The sequence below is a fragment of the Plectropomus leopardus genome, chromosome 13 (assembly GCF_008729295.1).
Source record: "Plectropomus leopardus isolate mb chromosome 13, YSFRI_Pleo_2.0, whole genome shotgun sequence".
Lineage (NCBI taxonomy): Eukaryota > Metazoa > Chordata > Actinopteri > Perciformes > Serranidae > Plectropomus > Plectropomus leopardus.
This window is the reverse complement of record NC_056475.1, coordinates 12097586-12114638: the sequence shown is the minus strand read 5'-3', so window position 1 is coordinate 12114638 and position 17053 is coordinate 12097586. Positions and strand designations below refer to the sequence as shown.

The 17053-nt window shown below is 34.7% G+C and overlaps 1 protein-coding gene across 1 annotated transcript; it reads left to right on the top strand.

The window, feature by feature from the left end:
• The first annotated feature begins 2566 nt into the window (after positions 1-2566).
• faxdc2 (fatty acid hydroxylase domain containing 2) lies at positions 2567-16065 on the top strand. Its single transcript, XM_042499370.1, has 9 exons — positions 2567-2658; positions 4387-4430; positions 7489-7586; positions 8838-8941; positions 9968-10089; positions 13073-13278; positions 13893-13998; positions 14134-14300; positions 15318-16065. Exons 1-9 carry the CDS (start codon positions 2634-2636, stop codon positions 15472-15474), a joined length of 1029 nt encoding a protein of 342 aa, XP_042355304.1. The 5' UTR covers positions 2567-2633; the 3' UTR covers positions 15475-16065.
• Positions 16066-17053: the final 988 nt, after the last annotated feature.

The window sequence follows — 17053 nt, the reverse complement described above, 5'->3', positions numbered from 1 at the left end:
TACAGTGCATGGTGACAGTGAATCATTGGTGACACCCATGATTGGATTGGTTGTAATTTAGGAATCTTATTTCATTTATTGCAGTGCAGAATATAAATCAAACCAGACATCCTGCAGCTGAAGTTAACATGGAAAAGATAAATTCATGATTTCAGTTATTGCCTGATAAGTACACCTTTTTCTAGCCAAAGTTTTATAGAGAAAATAAAATATATAGGCTACTAATTATAGACCAGCCATTTCCTGAGTGTATAAAAACATTCAAAGCCACGCTATTTGTGTTTTATTATCTCCCTTGGATTTTTAGGAGTATCAAAAGTAAATTAAAGTCAAAAGCTTTGCTTTTACAGTACATACACAGTGGAAAGATTTGCATTGTGTAGAACAAACAGCATAAGACAAATATTTTAAAAGAAGGATATATAATGTAAGTACAAACTATTCAGTACAGTAAACGTCAAAATAAGATTCAGTTGATCTCATTACATGATGAAACACAGCCATGCAGAATGATCAGCATCAAATCTTGAATTATTTTGGTGTGTTAATTTGCAGAACTTCTGCTCTGATAGAGTGGATCAGCAGATTTTACATTTCTGGCGCCCACTTCTGGATGATCTGAGAAAAGATTTGAACAACTGCTAACATGCAGGAATTGGTCAACTATCACAGAACTGTGTCTAAATTAAACAGTATTGTCTCGTGAATATTTAGACTAAGACTATTCTGGTTAGAAATATGGAAGGCAGGGGTGTAATACCAAATTCATTAAAAAAAACAGTGTATAAATTCCATAACAAGTTTTAGGTAAGTAAAGGTCTTGGGTAAAGCAAGAAATGCTTTAATTCACTCTTCACATGTATTCAAGGGGGTTTCCATGTCTGATCCACACACCAGTGTTCAAAGTCATACTCATTTTACGTAATGATCATGGTGGACTGACCCCCTGCACAGTAAAAATGGGTGATAGCAGAGCCACATGTTGCTGCAGCAGCATCACACAGGCGTGGAGGTTATCTGCACCAGGGAGTGTTAAGTGATAACTGAAGGAGATGTTATTGTTGTGTGAAAGGCAGAGGACAGTGTGTGTGTGTGTGCATGTGTGTGCACCCTGTAGTCATCATTATTCCCATTATGTTAAGCTACAGTCACTGCTATACAGTGTATTATTACCGAACAGCACATTGGAGTTATGTCTTAACATGTCCAAACTTGTCTCATTGGGTGAGTAACTGAAAGGCTGCAGGGAAGCTAAACATTTTACTCTTGCTTTTAGATTCAGTTTGGTCATCTGTTACCAAAGGCAAACTTTCACCCTGGTGAACAATAAAAATATATTCTAAAATATTCTATTCTAAGCCTAGTAGTTAATTAATTAAGACACTGTTTCCCATCATTAAGTTTTTTACATAACTTTAAAGGATAAATATTGGGATGTTCTTATTGTCAAATCCCATTACAAGACCAAAACCAATGATGAGTTGACAGAATACACAGAAACTCAATACCTTATAAAATAAATAAAAAATAATGCAGTTTTTCTTATGCACATCTCATTTATGGTTGCATCATTTTATTCAATGGAAAGAGACGTTTCCCCGAAATTCATCCTGACAAGGACTATTTCTGTTTTTCTTTTCTGGGGTGAAACATTAGGATTTCCTTTTAGTTAGCTATCTAAAATAAATTAAGATGTCAACCTGTCAGATAGCTTATTAATCCAATAACTCTAAAAACATGATCCTGATTAGATAAATTCAAGAAGCCATTATTTCCTGTTTTGTCAGTTTATTATGCTGTCTCATTACAAATTATGTGTATGTCACACAGTACTTTGTACATTTCTTGTGTATAACCACGTCAAAATAAAAATAGGCTCCCGTACCAAAATTTCCTAAGACGAAGGTGGAATCTTGTAAGATTTTTGTTTTGTTTGACCAGCAGTTCATAATCTAAATACAGCCAGTTTCTAGTGATATAAAACAACAATGAGTAAAATTAGTAAAACAAATTAGTAAATCCTTTAAAAGTTTGTACTTTTTCTTGAAAGATTACCTACAGTATTCATTTTACTGATAACCAAAATGGCTGCACATGAAACCTCTGTTGGTCAACTACTCAATTAACCCTGTGAAACATGCATCTATATCAGGTTTTTTTTCTTGTTGCCTTCTTCTATATTTGTGAAATAAAACAATGCTTACGTTTCAAATGCGTTTAATTAATAGATACTGATTAAAAAACTAATATGGTTTTAGTCTTTAATTGTTATTTCTTTAAGGATGGGGGTTTCCTTCCTGGAAATATACTGAAAAAGCTAATATAGCTATAATTAAAGCGACAATAGCTGAAATGAAGTGTGTTCTTCTGTATTCTGTTTGTCTTCTCAGCATGTGCAGTGACCAGTCTCCATGCTGAGTTTCAACCTTCACCCGCACACATGTAGGTTCATGTGGACTGCAGGGAGAACAGAGAAAACACATCTTTACAGCAGAACATATTCCGGATACGGCTGAAGTCAGCTGACCATGATCCAGCCAACCAGAAGTGGTTCGCTGTTGTAAATACAGGGTTGTTGTGAGAGTATGTGTAGAATCCGCAGCACTGACACAAAGTAAGGACCGAGAGGAGACATGACGGTGGACACAAGAGTCAGCGGTGAGTGTGTGATTTATCTGACCGTTCACATGTCGGAGGAGTCGGATTTCGTTATGCTTTGGTTTGCAGCTGGCTGCAGGAGCAAAACAAAGCGGTGTCTGGGCAGCTGAGGTTTTCAGTGACACACAGCACAGCTCGTATATACAGTGCATGTGAAGTGCTTACCTTTGTGTTTTCTTAGAATAAAGTATCAATATTCTACGATTTTATTATAGCCTAACATTCCAATATATGTGGCACATCTGTCTTCATGCTTTTATTGTTTTAGATGAAGATTATTTTGACTGCATTGGCTATATATTTACCACATTTTGTATTATTTTTCTTTTTTTATTTTAAGTAAACTTATCAAGACCCAAACTCAGCTGATTTTCTCTTATGCAGTCTAATATTCAGTTAATGACTATGCTACATTGAAAAACAACAACAACAACCAAACAAATAAAACAGTTCAATTATTTGCAGGCACATGACAAGAATCACAATATTCTGATGGCATTTTTAACTTCACATTTCTGTAGGTATAGATTGGTGATTGTCTGAAATGATTTTGTGGGCTTCCACAAAAAAAAGTTAAATTAACAAATCAAACATTCTTTAGAAAATTCAGAATATATGTTTGTGTAGTTTATGTATAGTGGGTTTTTTTGCCTTAAAAGATAACAAAGTCATTGCACGCAACCTTCTCCTAGTTTATGGAAAAGTCCAAACTTACTGAATGTGTGGTGGTTTCAAGTTTGACATCACTATTTTTTATTTTTAAGTTGCATATTGAACAAAAATCAGCTTCCATGCCACAAAACCGTAATCTTCTTCTTTTAGTGTTTTTTCTGCACATGCATTATTATTCACAATGAAAACCAAACATCCAAGTGACATGATAGGAAAAAGACATTTTCTGACTGGTGGGGGGCTTTAATATTCTTGGGGTTTTACACTTGAAGTCTTCTCCTGAAATATCTGTATGATTTTGGTTCTTTTCTTTCCCGAAACTTTTTATGTCTTACTCAACTAGAAACAGAGATATAAAGTGGATGTAGGGCAGTTTTTTATCCACAAGAATTTGAGTGAAAAAAATTGCTCACTGTATTGTAATAGGATTATGTATAATCCTCCTGCTGCAAATTTTGTTACCAGGGTACAAAGCACTCAGATGATTTTTGTACCACCATGGAAAGATAAAAAAACAGTGGACTGTTGTTTGACAGTTAAATTATTGCATGCTTTTGTGGTGGGAGAGCCTCAATCAATGGAGGTTCAGTATATGAGGCCATGTTTGAGAAACACTGATTGGAACTTGTTAACTTGTGTTAAATATGAATGTATTATTGATTGAAAAAATGCACACACATTGAGTTTTTTCATACTGTCGAAAATATATATTTAAAGTTGATTTCTTAAACTTTTGAAAAACAAAAATCAATTTTCATCACAAACAGGACTGTAAAAGACCCATTTCCTCAACACACCATTATTTAGCAAGCCAACTGGGATTAGGTCACCTCATTTTTTATTAAAACATCAGAACATTTAATCTTTAATCTTCTGCACAAAAGGACAGCACACAAATCCCATTTGCACCCCAAATCATCCATCTTCGTATCATTTTAGAGGATAATATTCTATTTTATTCTATAAGTAACAACAGATAATATGATGAATCTGTTCTAGTTCTACGTAGAAAATACAAATAAACATTTAACAGTGTATTTATTATTGTGTTTACAGAGACGAGTGGAGCTGCCTTGACAGGCAGCAACGGCAGTAGACAAGTAAGAACACATCACCTTTACAATTTAACACTCTAATCTTTTATTACATGATGAAATAGAACAGATAGGTGATCTAATGCAGGTGGATCTGCAGCGACATAATAAGATGAGTCACAGCCAACAAAGGCACAGCCTTTTTAGTGGGTGGAGGAGTTTATTCACCTTATATAATAAAAAACAACAATCCACTGTTAATCTCTGTGGCATCTCAAGGATGGCATTGAGCACTTTCTGCCCTTGTTTTATTAATGTTATTTAAGTGTTAAGATATTTAACTAGAAATGAGATTGTAACATGTAAGCGCTGTCTGCCGATCATATGATTTAAGCTCCTTCCTGATCATCACTAGTAAATGTATTTTGTACTTTCAAATTTATTTATATCGAAGATACCTGCCACCTGGTGCTTCAGTAAGCTTCAAATCATCCTACACATTTCATTAATTAGTTTTAATGACTGCAGATTCCTAAATGTTAATTTTGCATCAAAGGCTCACAAATCCCTCCATAAAACACAGAATTTGAAAATATTTTATTGACACATGCCTTCAGAGCTGGGGTCAAGCCTCTTGTGTTGCTCTGTGAATCTGAGACAGTCAGCAGAGTAGAAGTCAACGCTATTCATATTACGGTCTACCAAAACAGGTCTACAGTATATAAGAACCACTTTTAGAAACGGTCACATGCAGATGCAGATCTGTGAGTGAGGGATGATGTTTTTGTGTTTAGTGTTTTTTTGTATTCATAAATCACCACCTACTGACCTTGAGTCAAATGTCATGTTAGCTCCTGAAAATATGTAAAATGTTGCAAAGTCAGTAGTGACATCCTGCCTTTTGTCACTTTTGATTTTTTGTTTTTTTTTTGGCAAGTTTTACATTAGTATTAATCCAAGCCTAGAAAAACAGAGTATTTGTTTTCTGCATTTGCATTTCAGACTGTCATTTGTGTAAGTAAATACTTTTTAAGAAATGCTTGTTTATAAATCCTTTAAAAAAAATCCCTTATTCGTCAAACAAAATGAACCCACAACCATGAATGTCCCTTTAACCTAAACCTTTTAATATATGAATAGAATGATTTCTTAGTATTTTTACCTATATCATTTCTTCCACTCTGTTTTTATCCACGCTGCCCTTCTGTTACTCACATTGTTACACATGTGCTTTGCTTTTAAAACACCTGTTATAAACCTTCCACCTGACTGCTTTTGTTCCAAGCGTGACTTTCATACTGTTTGCCAGGGACAGGCTCAACCTGATAAATTGCATTTTTCCCTTCTGTGTGAATTTATGGAGCTCTGCAAGGGAACAAAGAGAGGATGGCAAATAATGGAGCATGATGTAAAATGTTTAGGACAGTTTAACCCAGGAACTGTGGAATAAGAGAGAATACTGGGGAATATTTACTGTGTGTTTTGGGGGATTTTTTTTTTACTTTACATAGAGAATAGATTGTAGGTAATAAATGTCTTCATGTACAAGGATCTATCGGTGTTAGTAGGCATTTGTGTAACATTGTTCCCACTGTTGCCATGGCTGGGTAAAGGGCAGCTGGGGTAAAAGCTGGCATTTTAGAAGGTCTGGTGAATGTGACATCAATCCCTGGACTTAATTCCCACTGAGTGAACTGATCCAGTTTTCTCTCCGTGTGGCTGGCCAAGATTCTGCTCTTACTAAATGCACCATGCTTTTGTTGGACACATTTGTACATTTCACAACTCATATGTAAGATAAAATAAAGCATACATTGTATTATGTTTAAATTAATGTATTGTTAAAATTGCAAGAGACACAAAATCAGTTTAGTTCACACTGAAATACATCATTTTTCTTTACAACACATCTCATATCAAAAAAGGCCTACACTAAAAACCTTGGTCTGAAATTAATTTACTGTCTAGTCAGCATTGCCCTCATTCAAATTTCATATAATGGAGCATGCAGAGCATGCATCATTTAATAAGCTGTTGTGCTTTGAATTGTTTTTAATGTAGATTAAAAGTACTTTTTGCACATACATACTATGCTACATATAACTATTAGCATGACAGTACTGCTAACAATCAAGACCAAAAAAGCAATATTGCCTAATATTGTATTTTCATTGCAGTCCTCCAACAATGATGTGCTTAAGAAATACTCAAAGGATTCAGAGGCACTTACTTCTTCTCTCCTGCTGCCATATTTATTTTACTCTTCAATCTCACTACCTTTATTATGGTATATTATCTCTATGTAGTTCCATGATGATAAATGCCTTATCTTTATAGAAATATAACCTATCAAGTCTTCTTTGCCCGTGCGGGTCAATATTACAACTACAATAACTTACTCAAGAATAACATGACAGTTGGATTGTTGATTGCATTATTTAAATGTAATTATTACCGCACTGTTGTATTGCGCTGTCAGTAGGTTTTTGTATTATACTGATGTTGTATGAGAGCACACCCCAGTCAACATTTGTATGTTTGGCCAATGACTGAAAAATGGGCCCTATATTGTCCACAGGTTCCTTCATTCCACAAGTGGGCCTGAAATGGTTTATGCTCTGTCCGCCTGTCTACCAAGTGGGTATAGCCCCAAAATGGCCATCTTATCGGGGGACCACCAGTGTGGGCAACTGGCACAGGGAACTCATGGAACTCATGGACAACCCATATAGGGCCCATTTTTTAGCCCATTTACTGTCAGTCTGGGCCCCACATACAAATGTTGGCTGGGATGTAGATAGATATGTAAATATATGTAGTTTATGAACTAATGTTTGTGTGTTGGCACTTATGTGTCAAATTGTTGATGAATTATTGCATACTTCAATGTTTTATTGTGGAGTCTTTAAAGATTAGCCAATAGGCTAAAAGAGATCCAAGATCAAATCATTGTTAACCAAATAGACCTAAGAAGTCACATTGCTGCCATACTCACTGTTGTTTTAAAGACATTTCTACACTATAAGCTTTTGTGGTGTAGCTCAGCATCATGAGATTGCACTGTATCATCACAGTGTAACAAAGAAGTTCATTCATACACTGTTGTTGCTTTTTTTCTGCCCAGGAGGGCCCTGGAGGACTGTGGGACTCTGTGAAGAAAGCTGCGGTTGTCATCGGATCTGGAATCTTGTTCTTGGCCGCATTCGGCAACTCGCTGACATGGTAGGACTACTTCACAATTTATAGTGTTACAATACAACAAACCATTAGTTTGTCCTGAAGTGAACTTGAGATGAACCTGAGGAGTGGTAATGTCACATGTTCTTACATCAATGTACAATGAAAAAAGGACACTAAAGGGACCATGCCTCCATGCTAAATAAAGAGTCTAAAAACTGAAAACTGAAAAAAAAAATCTTAACAAATTTAGTAAAAGGGGGCCGAGTTTAACGACAGCAAAACTATAGCAATTTATAAACTCCCACAAAACTCATGCAGTATGACACTAGCTGTATACTCAGTACACCCCAAACACACACATTTTGTGCTAAAACCTTACTATTTAGTTTTAGAGAAAATGCATGTGTTGGGGAATTACTGAGCATATGACTGGATAAATTAGACTTTGATTATACTGCATGAGTTGTGTGTGAGACATATGATTTGATAAAGTCTTACTGTTAAACACAGTCCCCTATGACTTCATTTCCCTTAAGAATTTTCTTCTTTTTTTGGAATCTTTGTTCCATGCAGAAGCATTTGAGAAAAACAAAGCCCTCCTAACAACTTCCGTGTAACATTAAGTGAGTAACTGATACACAAATGTTTTTCTATAAAGTTACATAGTTAATGCATAGTTATTTACATTCTCATTCAGTTGACTATAGAATGTTTTATTGTTGGCGCAGGAGGTAGAATAAGAACTCTCAATTATTAAAAAAAAAAAGTATTTAAATATATATATATATATATATTTTAACAGAAATCCACACGCAGTTCGAAGTCGATAATACTGCTGGTAGAGTTAGAGATTTTGTATTCTCTCTGTTAGTATCTACTGTATATGAGATGACTTCAATTTGGATCAGGTCTAATTATCTTTGGTAATATTTAGATAGGGTATTCAGGTCCAGTTCGGATCGGGTCTCCTCTGTGGCAAAGAATTTGCATGGTGTTCAGTATCATCATAAGGGCATATTGTGGTTCTTGTAACACGGTTGCTGCAGCATTTATGGGCAGTTATTAGTGGTGCTGAGTCATCCCAAACTTACTGGACATATATGTCAATGCCCAAGAACCCCGCATGTCTTAAATGAACTTGTTTCTAGGCTGGTGCACCAGAGTAAATGTTGGTGACAAAAAGTCTGGGATGAGTTCTCCAGACAAAAAATTACAGACATATAAAAATCTATTTTAATCATGTAAGAAAATGGTCTTATGAACTTTGAAATTTTATGTTGTGTCCTCCTCCAGGCATCTTCAAAGATTCTGGGGAGCTTCTGGAGATTTCTGGCAGGACCTGTGGACAAAGCTGTGTGTGATGTTTGAGGGTCATGAAACTGCTTTGTTCTACTTAGGTAAGAAATAACATCTGGTTAGTTGTTTTTCTTGTCCAAAAAAAAATGCTCTGTTGGAGCACATTGCAACCAACAGACTGTTATTGACATTTCATCACGGGGCGATATTTGTAAGGCCAAGTGAAACACACAGCTATCTGTTTCCTATATGATAACAGCTTAAATGACCTACTTTGTATCAATACATGCTTTGTATTGATGGGAAACACTTGGAAATAGGCAGCTTTATGGATCTTTATAGCTCTGTAACCGGTCTTTCTGTTCTCACATTTAAAACTTTTCTCAGTACTTACTTACTTACTTACTACTAGAAATATTTACAAATGTAGCTTGAAATTAGATTGCACATGTGATTTCATCTCCCCTGTGACAAAAAAAGGTCTTTGTTTTCAGAATTATGAAACTGCACAAGAGTACTTATTTAGTATCAGCCTCAGAGGAAATAACATGCTTGTGTTGTATTGAGAACAGCTGTTCAGTTCTGCATATCATATATCATACCAAGGCATGACCTCTGGTGTCGACTTACTCACTTTTGTGATGCAACCATCATGTTGTTGTTTTCATGAACCGTAAACTGTTTTGCACATCGGAAGGTAGTCCTCAATCAGATATCTGTGTAGGACGGTATGTGCTGCCAGTCTAAAACTATGCATTGCAAGATGGGATAAATATTGTTTCCAGTTCAACAGTTTTTTTTTTTTCAAATCGATTATGTAATATGCAGAGCAAGTCATAAAATATTTCCTGACAAGGCGCAGTTCTGTATGATATCTGTGATAATGTTAATTACATTAGATTGGTCAATCATAAAATCTTAAATCTTATTTTCAGCTAAGAAATAAAATGCTGAGGGCCATGCTTTTCTTAGAAATATCAGCAAGCTGTCTGTCACATTAATTATGACAGATTGTCAAGGCTTTTATTTTTGTGTGTGTGTTTTAAGGTGTGGGAAAGGTTGTTTTTGGCCTTCGCTGAAATATTTAGTTTTCCCTCTCTTAAAACAGACTTTGTTTTTCTTAACAGGCACAATGTTGGTCCCTACTCTGGCGTTCTGGGTAACAAATGGTCTGCTGCTGCTTGTGGACATCACTGGTAAACCCTACTTCATCACACGCTACCGCATCCAGATGGACAAGAATAACCCGGTATGTTCTATTTTGCATCAGTACAGCATTTCCTCCAGTTTCACTGTTTATATCAACACTAGTCCCACTACAACGAAGGCCTTTTCCTGTAAATGTGCTACAACTGCGATACTAATTTCACTTCGTCCTCTACTTCATTGATATTGTTATAACATGAATGCTTCTTTGGTGGATTTCCTTTTTTTTACCCCTTTGCAACTTCTGATACAGTAACTGGTATCATTGGCATTTGTAACAGATAATAAATTCATATAAATTCTTCCCAACCTTAATGGGATGAATGAATTAGAAGAAAATGATTAAATTACCTTCACTTTTTTTCCCTTTAATTTGTAAATAAATCTTTTTTTCTGGTTATTTAATAGAGAACGAGCTTAGACATTTTTTAACAATCACTGGCATCACAATAATTATGATAAATACAAGTGGCATGGAGTAAAGTAATTACTCAAAATATAAATGCTATTTTATTCATTGATTTAATTAATAAATCAAATTAAAAATAAATGAACAACCAATAAATAAAGAATAATAATATTTAAAAACAAATAAAATAATATTTGTCTGTTATTTTTTTAATTTATTCTATGTCTTACAAATAAGATTTAAAAATATGCTTGGGTCTCAAATAATTTTTTATTTCTTGAGAAATCTATTATGCATTTGTCTGCCAGAATTAACAAAATGACAAATAATAAAGACAACACATGATAGATTTTAAATTTAAAACTATTTTATGAATTGAAAACCTAACATTTTTTGTAGTGTGTGTTTGTAAAAACGTATGGCCTTTGGTGTTGCTGACATGACCTGTCCACCTGTCTGTCTGACCAAAGTCCTCTCACTGTGTTTGATTAAGGGATGTTGATGGACAGTGAAGAGATAAAGACTGACTTTACTGATAACCAGAGCTGGAAGGTTCCTTTTAAACTGTAATCAGATTATTGATTACCTTTCACAGATTATAACGAGGAATACTCAGTTCACTGGAGAAATAAAAACATCTATCAGTTGGTTTGAGGTGGATTTACATTCATAATTCATAATTTATGCATTATTTTCTGTGTTTTCTGTGTTTATTACATGTGTATGATTTATCACCTTTATGGGAGACATAAACCTGTATATTATTTTTATATGATAATGTGAGCCATAAAACTTTATATCAGCTATGATGAGCTAATTTGCTGAGTCATCATGCATGTCTTGCTGGCTTTCTGTGGTCCGTTTCATTGTGGCAAGATATTGCAATTCTGTGGCCTATAATAACTGTCTGAACTTGAACCCTACTTGTCATAAACAAAGCCAGGATGTACTGTTGCGTCACAACAGTACAACGTTTATAAAGCAATCTGTCTTTGTATCCTCAATTCAATTATTTGAATTGAAAAGTCCTTTGATCAATCTTCAGATTACTGAAATAAGAATGTTTTAGCGGACAACACCCAATAAAAGCTAAAACCTTTCTGCATTAGTTAAGCCATTTGCTATAAAACAAGCCAAACACCAATTGCATGTCACTGTTCTTATCGTGTGTTTTTACTTAAGTACGAGAAATGAAAACCTAAAAATAGACCCTTTTTCACAGCAGACTTTTTTATGTCACAGTAGAACAAGCACAGATATAAGTAATAAAAAATAAGAATTGCTTAATGCCCCCCTGGGACACTGGAATGAAACAGAGCCAACATTCATTTTATTTTATCAATAACCTTATTTATCCCAGGTGGGGGAATTGGATGTGCAGTAGTGTTTAGCACATATAGCTGACATTAAACACAGGGCACATTATACAACACTTAGACCAAAACACATAATTGCATAACATCTTTACATAAATACACAATAAAAATACTTAGTTGATGAAAAGGATAAAATACATTAATAAATAAATAAGTTATAGAAACCACCAAGTTCAAGATAAAAAACCCATCCCAAAAAAACTCCCAAATGTTTGACTTGTGAAAAAGTCACTTTAAATTAGTAATGGCAAACAAACAATATAGCAACTGAAAGTCTAGAATAGATCGGCCCCAAATCCAATATTAGAGTGGACTGATGCATCCCTAACTGTAACTGTGCATGTGTGCAAAAGGTCATCATGATATGTGCATGTGTTTACAACAAGGGTGCAAAGTTTAATGGTGAAAAGTCAAGACTATTTATGGTATTTACACAAAACCTAGAGATAATTATCAGCTGATAGAGAAAGCTTCCTTTTGCTCGTTTGCATTTAAGTGAAGGTGATAAGAGAGAATCTGCTACTTTATGATTTTGAGTATCTTTTCTTACTTGCAAACATGCATGTCTTATGTTATATCTTCATTTGAAATCTTATAGAATGCCTGAATATGAAAACAAATGTGGCCATCAATGCATGCACAGAGCTTAAACACTAAAATCAGATTATTTAGTTTAAATTACTATTTCATTGAAATAATCTTTATAGCACACTTTTTGTAAGACATGGACAGCTATATAAAAAAAAGACAAAATAGCACAATTTTTCAAACAAGAACCATAAATACACAGTAGCAGAGTACAGTGTATTAGAATGAAAGCAGCAGAAAACAAAAAAATAAATAAATAAAACTAAGATGAGGGAGTCACCTGAAACCCTTAAAGAATAAGTTTTGAGATGAGTTTAAAAATTTGAAAAAGACGATTACAATCCAATATCCTCTATTTTTTATTTATTTATTTTTTCAGACTACATTTTAACACCCAATGTTTGCACTACTTCCATCTCATTCCTTAAGAAAAGCAGCACTCTGAACACTCTTTTATTTATTTGTTTTAGAGGGATGTACTTAGAATTTTTTAGGACTTTTAGCTATTTGAATTCATTTATTATAAGACCCCAAATTAAAGATGTGGCAAAATGTATGTAATGTTATGTTTATACAAGTATATTTGTCAGTCACAAAAGAAAGAAATGCATACTTTTGAGATTACATCTCGCTCCATCTGACTCATCCTCCAGGTGGATCCAGCTAAGCTTCGCCATGCGCTGAAGACTGTCATCTTCAATGAGATTTTCATCTCGGGGCCCATGGTTGTGGCAGCTTACCACCTGATGACCTTGAGAGGGAACCCCTGTGACCCTGAGCTGCCAACCTTCCACTGGGCCCTGACGGAGCTGGCTTTCTTTGCTTTCGTTGAGGAAATTATGTTTTACTATTCACACAGGTTTGGATCTTTAATTGTATTATTTAAACCTTTTTTTTTACCTACTGTGAGATGTCAAAATGTTTCCTAGCAAATTAAGAAAATTCAATCTTTTTTCTCCACACTGGATATAACACTCCTTCCACTTTTGAGATTCATTAGAATGCTGAACTTGACAAATTACTGCCACCCAGTGGTTAAAAAAAAAGATATGATTATGGAGAAAAATCTGTTATTTCATTGTATATTTCTAAAACATTTTATCATGGTCAGAAAATAAATAGATAAAAATAATAAGTAATAAAAGTGAGTACCTTAGCTTCGGTTTGTCCAAAGACTTGACTCCTAACCAACTTAAATATCAGCATGTTACAGATAAATTTTACATTTCTAATATATATTTTTCATGCTTTTAATATTAGTAAACTGCATTTATCATACAAGACTTTTATTTGTTTTTAACCTCTTCTTTCCCCGTGCTTTGTTTATTTTTATGTGTCAAAACACCAAACTTTTTGTCTGTGAAAACCTACTTTCCCACAAATGTCATTGCGATACATTCTGGCATTGTGATAAATTTTAGTGGTTAACTTTATGGTGTTCTTATTTTTGATCCTCATTTTCTTTCCTCTCAGGCTATTCCACCATCCCAGCCTCTACAAGCACTTCCACAAACAGCACCACGAGTGGACCGCTCCTATTGGAGTTGTCTCCATCTACGCTCATCCTCTGGAGCATGTGGTGAATGAATCCTCTGCTTTTCATTTTAGTTTTAAATTTTTATGCTTCAAGGTCTCAAGATTTTAGCATTGCAGTTGATCTTTTACTTTTCCTTGGCAATTAAAACCAGTTTGTTTCCTCCCTAATTGCCATTAGATCTCCAACATGCTGCCGGTGGCAATCGGACCAGTGATCCTGGGCTCTCACCTGACCACCACCTGCCTGTGGTATTGCCTGGCTCTGGTAAGCACCACCATTTCCCACTGTGGATACCACCTCCCCTTCCTGCCATCCCCTGAGTTCCACGACTTCCATCACCTCAGGTAAGTCCACTTGTCAACTCTTTTAAGAGTACTTTTTAATTGGGCTTCAACTATTTTCTTTGTTATTCAGCTTTTGAACTTTTTTTTTTTAATCCAGGAATGTATTAGGAATATATATAAAATACAATTGAAACAGTGTGAAAAAAACCTGTAGTTAAACTTTTTATCAGCACTCTAAGACTGCATATGCATTTTCTCTACATTTTTCTCTCCACTTTTTGTTACTGGATGATGTTCTGAGATGTGTTTGTCGGTGATCAGCGGCTTCCTGCATCATGAACCATACAAACTCTTGTATGTGCATAGCCTTAAAATCCTGATGAAAAAAAGTTAATCAACTAAGTTTAAGGCTGGCAGTATTCAAAGTGTTATTGTTGACAAATTACACAAAAACAACCAAAACCAACAATGCAGTAGTCTGTCTCTCAATACTCATAACTTGCTTATTCTGTATGTGGCTGTCAGCCTCATTCCTTGTGTAGAAACACATCTTCAAAAACAGGCCACAAGTATATACTTTGATTTTTGAAAAGGTTAAATAATTTCTTAAAATATCTGGTCACTATTGTTTTTAGCAAATGTTACTTGAACAGGAAAAAAAGTCAATTTGTTGGGGACAACAAATTGTGTAGTTCTGTAGTCAGTATTACTCAAAATAAGTTACTTAATATTACTTATAATGGAACATGTCAGCCAGTGCAACAGTGTGGCTCACTGATGTGTTTTTAATAATTTTTGGACAACAGTAGAGTACTCTCTTAAGATAAGTCAAACTTTTTAGACTTGTTAATAGGATCAAGTTGTTTTTGGTCTTTCTAATAACAAAAATAGATTGTTACTGTCTTTTTAAGGACATTATTTTAAAGAATAGTGAAAAAATATTACCGTAAATTGGAAAATACAACAAAGAGAGCAGGGATCCTATGTTCCTATCATTATATTGTTTTTCCTTTTGAGTTAGATTCCTGTTTGTTGATAAGTATAGCTGTTGTACTCACACGTCCTTTCTGGTTCCAGGTTCAATCAGTGTTTTGGGGTTTTCGGTGTGCTGGATCGGCTCCATGGCACTGACAGCAAATTCAGGCAGACCAAGCAGTATGAACGCCACACCCTGCTCACTAGCCTCACCCCTCTGAATGAGAGCATCCCCGACACACCCAAGAAGGGCCATTGATGACCTGTGACCCCTGACCTTTAACCTCAAGCCTCGTCATGCTTGGGATATTGGTAGATAAGTCTCTCAATCTTAAATGCGAAAAAACTCTTGTATTTTGATTATTTTAATCCAGAAAAGCTGTTGATCAGTTCCAGGCTGTGAATGTCTGCCCACCCTCTGTAGCCACCAACCTCAATTATTATTTTTTTTAAGTAGAAAGATTGCACTTTATTAGACATGCAAATTTCATGCATTTTCTTCACTTATTTTTCCTCCAGAGCTTCAATGTCAGTTGAGTCTATTTTAATTGAATGCACATTAATCTTGCATTATTCTTCTAGACACATTTCCTATTTTAGTAGCAGCATTTACATCTCACCAGTCCAGAATTTTCTGCTATGTTCACTGCTCAGAGTAGACAGATAATATGCACTTTTCATTTCCATTGCATTTAAACATACTGTTAAATGTAAAATGTATTTTGTATTACAGGAGGTGTCAGTAATGGTTGTATAATAAGACATGAAAGTCTAAAAAAGACCTCCTAGTGTGATTGATACCACATTTAATTTCAATTGGACTGTTAAATATTAAAATATTCAAAGAAAAGTTGTCATCATTTATTTATTTTCTTCTATTTTGCAGCATTGTCAGGACACCTGGGTATATGCAGAGATATTTCCACACCATCTTGGTGTACATCATTTGTAGACCAAACGATGAAAATTTCATATAAATGAATTAATAGATTAACATTTAAACAAAAAACCTATTTGGACTGTTGAGTTATAACCTTATCTAGTGCCAAGATAACCTCACCTAGGACAGGTGAATTCAGTTGTCCGAAGTAAAGAGCTATATTCCAGGAAAAACACAGGTGAAGTGTTAGATGTATTGGGTCAGTGTGTTAAAACATTTTCTCATAAAACATGAGAATAGGGCTGCACCTAACGATTATTTTATTTATCGATTAATCTATCGATTATTTTTTTGATTAATCTATCGATTTTTTTTAAATTGATCTAACCATTATTTTTGTATTACTCAATAAATATAACAACAAATTTACTGAAAATAACATTTTAAAACTTGTCATACACTGCAGGGCATTATTCTCCAACAAAAAATACCCCAGTCTTAACTTGCATTAATTTTATTTTGGAGTGACTTTATATTGGACTGTAAAACACAGATTGCCAGAGTTTGTTCCACTCAAGTAAAAGGAATTTAGTGCAATCTACATTTAGCAATCCAACAGCAAAATAAATAAACAATGTAAAATTCAAGTCCCATAACAAAACAGTCACTCTGTTACAGTAACAAACCTCAAATCTAGCAGTCCAACAAAACATCTTACAGTAAAATTAGTGCAATTTGAATAACACTATAACTTTTCTCTAACAAAAATAATTAGAACTAGTACATTCTTTTGCGTCAAAATAGTCCAGTCTTAACTGGGCCTTGAGGCATACCGCTGTCTGCCGATATGAGTGCTGTATTTTCATATTTATTAAGCACATATTCCTCTCATTTATGAAGTTATACAAGCTCCTGCACAGCTGACACCCCCATTCTGTAAATGTTTCAAAATAAAATG